At 36.3% G+C, this 10,257-nt stretch overlaps 1 protein-coding gene across 1 annotated transcript in view; it reads left to right on the plus strand.

The window, feature by feature from the left end:
* The window catches only part of LOC127423006 (double C2-like domain-containing protein alpha), an 85,016-nt gene that overhangs the window by 15,639 nt on the left and 59,120 nt on the right, over positions 1–10,257 (plus strand). Inside the window, exons 3-4 of the mRNA XM_051666973.1 lie at positions 4,875–4,954; positions 7,530–7,604. Of these exons, the coding sequence (XP_051522933.1) occupies positions 4,875–4,954; positions 7,530–7,604 (155 nt within the window). The remainder of the gene's footprint in view (positions 1–4,874; positions 4,955–7,529; positions 7,605–10,257) is intronic.

The raw sequence follows: 10,257 nt of genomic DNA on the forward strand, positions 1-10,257 counted from the left end.
AGAACAGTCACAAAAACACAGTTCAGATAGCACAGTCACTGAGAGGGAATACATAACACATTAAGATAAATAACACTGAGAAAAAAGTTTTAAGTTGAGATTTAAACTCCGAGATAGAAGAGATGCTGCGAAGAGTTCACAAACAACTCTTTAAAAAAACAATTTTTACCGCCTAATTTCATTTGGCGGTAATAGCATGTGTGAATTTTGTGAATGAAGCACAATCTTTAATGAGCCTAATTTACATAGAAAAGACACGTGTTTGTGCGGAAAAGAATGACAATGACTTCATTTAAATATTGAAGATGCAGTGCAATTTCAACGTGATTGCGCCTGCTAAATGTGATTGCGGGTGGTTAGTGAAATACCACGTGCAATGGTGGCACACCTGTTTAGTGAATCTGTATTAGTGAATCTGTATTAGTATTAGTCCGCACCAGCTTGGGCTCAATATCTCAATATTTATTGAAAAATAAAAATCCTCTATGTCAATGATAAACTTTTTCAATATTTAGCCTATATTCTACATCTATACGATTAGGTGCATGCTGCTTAACCCTTACAAAAATCAAGAGGTCATGGCAAATTTGCCACAAAATAATGATTGGTAAATTTGCGGCAAGTTTGCGGCTAGTTTGCCATAACACTAGATTTTTTGTAAGGGAAAACGCAAGCAGTTCGGCAACTAGCTAACTGAATCACAGTCATGAAATCACCCGGTCAGGAAGTATTAGCTAGCTAGCAGCTACCTTGTCCTACTGTCATATAAACCATTTATAAGGCTAGGTAGCTGCTAGCTAGCTAGTAGGGGTGTTATTTGTCGATACTTCAAAGTCTGCTGTGATACGATTAGATTCAGGGGCCTGCGATCAATATTCCGATATTATGTGCCTATTTTACACAGTCAGTTATATTTCTTCAAATGCAACCAAAATATAATATGATTATTCAACTCTCTGTATACACATTGGGACATCCACAAAAATAAGGTACTTCAGATGTTGAAAAAAATTATTCTGATAAATAATATAAAAAATAAAGCCACAAGTTATCATCACTCCTTTGATGACTGCTAATTTTTCAGTTTAGTCCAATTCAAAATACTTAAATACCAATTACTTGTTTCCAACTATTCATGCTATCCGTGGTTTTCTTGGCTACAACTTCCACAGTTGTAATGGAAAATTCTGTTACAGTTAACTGGGATAAATGTTAGTAAGGGTGTTGATGTGTAGATGTGTAAAATCTTATAACTGATGCTGGAGCTGAGCAGGTGTTTCTCTTTCCCTCGTCAGTGCTGTTCAGAATGTCGGCGTTGTCAAGAAGTTTCACATGGTTGAACTGCTCCATGGTACTTTAAAATGGCAAATACTCATGTAAAATTCAAATGGGTCACGTGTGCAACGATATCGATGCAAGCCTGAATTAATCGCGCATGTGAGCCACTCTGCGATTGTCACAAGAGTTCACATTTTAAGGAGTGCTCGGTTGATGCACTCGCACGTATCCTGTCAATGGAGCTCGAATTTTGCGGGAAGCCCGGTTGACCATGTACATGCTGCACGGATAGCAGAGCACAATTTGGCTTCAAAGACCACTCACACATCCGTGTCCAACATGAAAAGCATATTTAGCACTCATAAAGTCAAATGAATGTAATAAGGTTGCTTCATCGCCTGATGGAAATGCGGACGGATGTGGCTGACATGAGAGTATTAAAATAAAGGTACATCTTAAAAAAAATGTCTATTGCATTTTCACATGCAAATGAGCTTTTGATTCGCCACAAATGTTTGCCAGAAGTTTGCAGCTCTCTGCTGGTAGTGGTGAACCTCCGGCAAACCTTTGGCAACAATGGACAAATTGACACAAGTTTGCCGCAAAGCTCATTTGCATGTGAAATTTATCTGTGGCAAATTTACAGCAAGTTTGCGGAAAATTTGCCTTCAACTCTTGATTTTCATAAGGGTTTTGTGTACTATTTAGTTAAACTTGTTTTCATGACCCATAGCACTGCCACATCTGCTAATTTATTGACGCAGGCAAAAAATAATTTTAGGCTACAGCAATTACATAATGTACGTGTTACGTAGCTGACACACGTTGGGCCAAAACCAGGAAGAAGAACATTGTCAGAAACTTTTTAAATATTTTTTATTTTCTCCCCTTTTCTCCCCAGTTAGGAATACCCAGTTCCCAATGCGCTCTAAGTTCTCGTGGTGGCGTAGTGACTCGACTCAATCCGGGTGGCGGAGGACGGATCTCAGTTACCTCCATGTCTGAGACCATCAGTCTGTGTTGAGCGCGTTACCGCGGAGACGTAGCGTGTGTGGAGGCCCACGCTATTCTCCGTGGCATCCACGCACAACTCACCACACACCCCACCAAGAGCGAGAACCACATTATAGTGACACGAGGAGGTTACCCCATGTGACTCTACCCTTCCTAGCAACTGGGCCAATTTGGTTGCTTAGGAGACCTGGCTGGAATCACTCAGAATGCCCTGGATTTGAACTCGCGACTCCAGGGGTGGTAGTAGGTGTCAATACTTGCTGAGCTACCCAGGCCCCCATTGTTAGAAACTTAAAAATGAATGACCATGAGGAGAGTCAAATGCCAGTTGAAGACGATAAAATTGTGGGAAAAGAGGTCAGACACCGTTAAATCCTTAACGTGCTGACCCCATTAGATTGTTATTTATTTTATGTTAAAAGGATAGGTTAGTGCTCTGTGTTCACTTAATTTACACTTTAGTGTTATATAAAAAATATTTGCATTTACTGAAAATGTATTTGCATGCAAATACACAGAACACAGTTTGTAGGCAGAGAAATGTTCCTCCTGCTAACAAGATATGGAACAAACACAACTGAAATCATGTGATCCGCGAGTACTCGGCACAGACCTAAAATATTAATTAGTTGGAAAAACCCTCATTTCCAGATATAGTTGACATTATAAGATAATGAGTTCATTCAGAGACTATAACAGAAACTTGAATGCCCAACAGTCAACGGATGTAGAAAGGATGTCCCACCCTACAGGTAAAAGAGCCAATCACCTTTTAGATAAAGACATCACCTGTCAATCAACTCGAGAAAGTGCATGTGAATTAGCTATACAAGCCGGGAATTTCTTTTTTTTTTTTTGCATAATCTGAGGTAAAGAAGCTCAATTTATGAATCCAGTATTCAGATTTTACTGCTGATTTGAAATTTGTTCTTTGATCATAATCTTGAGCAACCATTTTTAGGAGTTTCAAGTAGATAGGAGCTGTACTTTCTTGACTGGAAATAGCTTCCTGAGGGCATTCCAAAGGTGGCCGCCAGTTGACTTGCTAGAAAAACGTATTCATTAATATCTTGTTGAATGTTTATTTGATTTTATTGAATAATGTTGTTGTTATTATGTTTATTACCGCTACTGGCACCTTATTTAATTTGTATTATTATAATTATTTTCTTGTCACTGCTTTTGTGGTGCGTACTGATACTTTCGCAATATTGTATGTAAAATATGGCAATAAATAAATAATTACTTTGAATATCAATAAGAATATCCCAATCAAAATTATAGTGCCATCCTGAGGTGCAATTTTGAAAGGACACCACATGTTCTGTCAGGTAGTGCTTTTGTGGGTTTAACGAGTTAAATAATGTAAAACTTCCCTGTGGTGATACATAACCTACAGAGCTCAGAACAAGAATCTGCCCCACGTATATCTGCGGTCAGGAGCCCTTACTGCTAGCGACTGTTCTGAGCTGTGATGTCGCCAGCAGACAGGGAACATTAAGTCCATTTCAGTCCTCCAAAAGTTGTGCACTGGTAAAACATCTACTTTTATATAAAGAAATGTTTGTGATTTCTATGTTGCTTGCAAATAATATATATATAAATGTAGAAATATACAACTTCTTTTGTCCATGTAACATCCTTGTGCCGTGTATTTGTGTCTGTGCTCTCTCTCCATCTCTCTGGAAAGATGCTATTTCTCGAATAATGGTGTAGTTACAGCATCTACCACCAGGGTTCACTGCCTATGCTAACCAGTCAAACCCTGTTGCCATAGCAGCTACAAAGTAATTTGTTACATGACATTTACAGATCAGGTGATTGGCTCATAAAAAGTCTTTTGAATGCTATTGCTAACAGATAACTCTGTCCAGGCAGTAAAGACATCCTTGGTGGCATGTGGTATTCACTCTCGAGGGCATTTTATTGGATGTTACAAAGCAAGAAAACCCTGCAAGTAAATAAAATAAATCTCTCTTCCGGTCTAGGGGTAAATACTCTAGCCAGGGCTTCTTCCCGCAATATGTTAACTGTCCCTGCATGTTGTAAATGATGTAGAAGTCAGTCCTATTCAAAATGCGTGGATAAATGTATGGGGAAGCCCAGAGAGAGGTTGCTCACCTGTTCTGTGTTTGGTACAGTTCTGCTCCGACCAGATTTGTGCTGGTGTTGGTGTAAAATATTTCAAGGTTTTAAAAACAGGGTGAGGTGGTGAAATGACGATGAAGATTGTGATATTTCCAACAAAAAAATGATAATCCATTCAAATAAGCCGAGGCTGAGTCCAAGCCATACATACAAGAAATACAGAAAAGACAGACGAAATATTCATGTGCAGCCTTCTTGAAGGTCCCAGAAGTGATGTCATATGGACTTCACCTGTTTAGTTAGTTGTTGTCCCTAATCATCTGACTAAGCTACTTCTTAACATAGGACAACATTTTCATTTTTTTTTTTTTTTTTTAAATGTCAAAACTAAAAACTAAAAGTGACAAAATCCTATTTTGATTTCATGGGGTCTTTAATAAAGTGTGATGGATTATTGGTGGATATTGATGGATGTCTTTGATCATGTGTGGCAGCATCATTGGGCACTCTAGAGTTTGTGCTGCTCTACGAGATGGCAACAAGTTCCCTTCACTGCACCGTCATCAAAGCAAAGGTAACTCCAATCTGAGCTTCCCTTGACAGAGTTTTCTGTATTATTGTGTGAAGACAATGCAGACAATGCTACCAGTTAGCTTCTGCAGAGAATTAATGAAACAATGATGTTTAGAAAAATTATAAAACTGTTCAATCATTATCATGGATAATTTTGGGAGTACCTCAGGGTTCACTCTTTGGCCCATTAACATTTTGTGTTCCTTCCTCTCTCTGGTCCTGATTTAAGGGTTATGTGTATAAAAACGTGCAAACTTTATAACACACAGAAAAATATCTACTAATGTATTCTACTGAGGACTGTGTTTTTCAGATACGCAAAAATAGTGTGTCTTGTCAGTTTTTGCATAATTTCGAAAAAGCTGCACTACGTAAGATTTTTTGGTTAAAAATGAACAAATTGCCATTATTGATTGAGAACATAAACAATCAGTTGTCTTTACCTTACCCCGATTCACTACGGTAAGCATATAAAAATGATTTGCATTTTGAGCTTGGGTCGGATTTGGCACGAAATGTCATTCATCCTTGCGTCATTACGTTATGTCTGTAAACACAGGAAAGAAGTACCGGCTGGTTCAGTCAGTCACACTCACACAGTTCAGGACAGCATAGCTGCAGTCTGGATGGATGTTTATCTGTTATCCATTTGGCAAAGTTGTTTACCTGCTATAATGCTGGATATGTTGTCTGGTAGGGTTGTTGAAGCTAATGTTGCTTGTCATGCTTTTATGAATCGAACATTACTCGTTTGTTAACTGATTGTGATGTACAGTATCTACATTGTCGAGGGAAGTTACTGTGACATGTTTATTAATATTTATGACTTTTAAAATTGACTTCTTGTAATTGTTGTTGCATATTTAAGCATATTATTTTCATGTTTAGTAAAGTATGTTTTATCCCTATCATTATTTAATCCTCATTTTATATTTTTAGTAGAGCTCTCAGAATTAACACGTTAACGCATGCGATTGATTAAAAAAAGTTTAACACGTAAATTTTTCTTAATCACGATTAACGCATTGACCGTTAATACAGCATAAACACTGGTTTGAAGGGCAGAACCTTTGTGATGTGTCCGTCCGGAGTCATTCACTGACGCACACACCAGAGCCCTTCTACCAAGTTGAGCTTACAAGCTTGGCATAAAATAGCACAATGCTAGGGTCCCATAGACATTCTATGGGCGGTACTGACGCAACATGCTAGTTGACTGTTACGCTCTCTCCTGTGTTAGAGCCGCGGAGGTTGTTATGTCAATGAACAAAAGAATCTCTGCACACACACACACAACACAACAGAGCTTCTTTGATAAAATGATGGGGAAAGACGTCTTTTTTTTTTTTTTATTTCAAAGCGACGCTGGCATTGACGTCCTGAAGCGATTCATGAACGCGGCTTCACGATTGCTGTAGGAAAGCGGATAGCCACAGTCTACCAGCAGATTTTGGAGGATGAGAGTTTAAGAGATTTAATGCCCATTGCAATGAAAATGCAACCTATGTGGGGACTACTTCTTTTAATTAGTCAAACTCTCAATTAGACTTTGGGAATTGTTTAATGTTATTTCTGCATTTCTATCTTTATGCTGTGGAAGGCTTTGTTTGGTAAATGTTAATAAAGCATTATTTTGTTACATTTATTTTCTTTCCTAAGATGTAAATAAATGAATTTAGACAAGACAAGAAGTAAATATAGTGTAAAAGTTCAGCACTTTCAAAATCTGTGATTAATCGCAATTAACTACGGAAAATTATGCGCCCACTTTTTCAGCCATCTTGGTTCCGAAAAATTTTTTTCCATATTTTTTTCCCCATAAGGATTTCATGAAATCCTTCATAAAAGAGTTCTAAGCCATAAACTGAACCAACCAGCTCAGAGGTTAATCACAACATTACAAACTTTGATTTGAAGCAGAAAATTATTTGATAAACGGACAAAAAGACGAAAGTACAAGACTGTGTACTTAACGACTTTAATGAAGGAATGAACTACAATCCCATGATGCATTTCAAATGATGAAACTGATTTAAAAATGATAGTAAAATACAAAACTATTGATTTACAGTTGTTAATTATAATTATAGATACAATATATTTTGTTTTTATTGCAAAGAAGTTTGAGAGTGTAGGGAGAGCGTCTCGATTGCGTCATTGACAGTGCGTCATGTGAGTGTTCCATCACTGCAGAGCTTTATTGGCACGCTTCATTGACCGTGATTCTCTGATTGGAAGATCATTTCCCTTCAGGATCATGGGTAGTGTAGTTCTTCACCAGAAATTTCACTATCAAACACAATTTCTTACTAATTAAATGGAAATAATGTGGACTGATGGCTTCAACAAAAGCATAACATTGATTAACAACCTCAGAGCTCACGATAGGGGTGTCTGTAATGGTTGATTATCGTTTACAATCAAAGTACGATTTTTACATCTGGAAGTGGTTATTTGTGCAATTATTTATAGTAAATCACCCACAATACACCCACAAAGCACAGACACTAGCAAATTAGTACCCTTTATTTGGTCTCTGTCTCTTATTTATGCTGTCTTTACCTCCACGTACACAGGGTCTGAAGCCCATGGACTTTAATGGTTTGGCCGATCCCTATGTGAAGCTACACCTTCTCCCTGGTGCTTGCAAGGTCTGCTCTACTTCTGTTCCTCCTCTTTCTTTTTTCATTTTCTTTCAGTATGTAAGTGATCACTCCACCATTCATTGGTTTATTGTAATAAGATACTGTGAAATTAAATAATACATTGAGAGGGCCCAGTATTAAAAGTGTTTGTGAGTGTCTGTACCATACACTTGAGTTAAAAGAGTAAACCATTTATGTTCTAAAGGTCAATAAATACATTCTTACTGGCTCTTTTAAAGAATTGCATTGTCCTTTATAAGTTATCCTGTAGATACATTATTGTACGGTGAGAGAAAATGTCACATTTTATTTTACACAAACATTTTAAGCTGAAATAATATAAAGATAACACATAGCTTTTATGCTAATATGATCTTTTGCTATGTTCAGAATAGAATATTACTATAGAATTTTATTACTACAACTTATTGCATAGTTTTTACTATATACATTTTTTTTATATTCGACCTATGTGAAACTGCACACAGTATGCAGTGATAAACATTTCAAACAGTATAACGCTACATTGTTTTTACATGACCATATTACAAGTCATCTTGGAAAATGGTTAATGAACAGTTTTAATCCAGTTTTAAGTCAAACATTTCTCATGTAATAATTTAAGAAAAGATTAAAAAAAATTGCAGCTGATATCACTTCAGGCTCATTCTTCAAACTGGAAGATCATGTCGAATGCATGGCATTGTTGGATACCATATTTCAAAACCTGCTCTAATGACAAGTCGTAATTATAATAGGATATGGCGAATCATAAGAAATCGTACAGGTTGACTTTAACTCCCATAGAGAAAAATAAACTAACCACCAAACAATGTTATCACGAATTTATCAAAGTTTTAACCTCTAAACCTACCCATGATTTTAATAGAAAAATAACTTTTCTGTATCATGGAAGAAAGAGAAACTTTAGGGTTTCTAACGAGACAGGGGAAGCCTATTACAGGTTATTGACATACATCAGTCATTTGTGTTGCATAAATAAATATGGAATGAGTAACCTTTGTTAAAATAAAGTGTTGAATAGGAGGCAGGCTAAAGCTGTGAAAGCATAATCGTTGATTTTTTTCTTTTACTGTTGGAGCAAAGGGTAAGCAAAATTTTTATTTGCTGTGATCCCCAGCAAGTTTAGCCAACTAAAACGACTTCCGCTTTCGTGAATGTGTGAAAAGGGTCCATACCTTAAGATTTTGCTATCTCTTGCAAATTTTTACAAGTTGTCATGAGACTAGGTTGTTATTTCACCCAGTGTACTCCAAAGTCAAATGATTTCCTGGTGATAAAATGTGTTTAGAGGTCAAATCTTAACACATATTTATCATAGGCTGCTGCAGATGTCAACTTCACAGCTTGCTTTCCTTAAAGATAAAAACTGCAAAATTGTTTTAGTCAGTGGCGTATACAGACTTTTTCGACTGGGATGGCCCATGTGGGGCACAGACTCATTCAAGGGTGGCATTGCACATTGAACACACGGTAGTTCTGTGCAATTTTTTGGAGTTTTGGAGAGATGAAGCTAAAGTGGTGTGACATAATACTATCAAGTCGGCTATTGTTTTATTTTGATACAATAAAGAAGATATTGAAGATATTTTTTATTATAGGCCTACACACATAACGAATGTGCATGGATTTTAGTTTCTCAATATAGCCATATATTGGGACTGCCAAACGTAATTTGATATTTAATTAAACGTTCCATAAAAAATTACTTATTATATATAATATGATATTAAACTGTGTTCCTGATCTGCTAAAGAATGTAATTTTGCTTCTTTACTTAAGAGATGTACTAGGATGCATTACATTATGAAAGGAAATTAGTGTAGGCTGTATAAAGAAGCACATTTATGCAAATGCAAAAATGGATAGGCCTATATTTTTGTTAACTCCAAAACATGATTATAATAAAGAACCTGCCAATGTTTACAAGGTTTGTGACATCATATCCTTTAAAGTAGGGATACACAGATATGGAACATAACCGATAATTCACAGCCCATTGTGACCGATACCAATAACCTATATATACAGTATTTTTTAAAAGTTGTAATTTTTTATTTATTTTTTTTACCTGGAACTGCTAGCCAATTCATTTAAAGCTTCTCATTTGAGAAATATGTGTCATTTAAAAGCTTGAAATTTGGACTTTAAGGAATTTAAGGTTTGGCGGATGTAACATGAACCAGAAATGTGCCTATATTACAGATGTATGTTGATTTGAATGACAAATAAATGACAAAATGCATAAATTGTATGGTGCCCATTTATGTGTATGTTATATGAGTGTAATCATGATTCACTAACAGAGAGATGGTTTAATGCATTAAACCAAAATGAGGCAATAAACTGCATGTAGCAAACATTAAAAAAAAAAATAATTAAAAAAAACACAATACAAACCCTAATCTCTGTATACATAGTGTAACAGTTCCACTGTATAATTTATGAAATGTGAACACAACAATCATATTGGGAAAAGGTAACATCATACAGATCGAATAGTCATGAGACATTAAATAAAACAAGCACATTCATTTCACTCACAAACTAGTGTTTTTAGCAAGCTCGAGTCACTCTGTGGTAAATATTTCAATATAAATGTACCGCGTTAGGTTGTGTTTGGACTTTAATCTCAATG

Source organism: Myxocyprinus asiaticus, chromosome 32, assembly GCF_019703515.2.
Source record: "Myxocyprinus asiaticus isolate MX2 ecotype Aquarium Trade chromosome 32, UBuf_Myxa_2, whole genome shotgun sequence".
NCBI classification, from domain to species: domain Eukaryota; kingdom Metazoa; phylum Chordata; class Actinopteri; order Cypriniformes; family Catostomidae; genus Myxocyprinus; species Myxocyprinus asiaticus.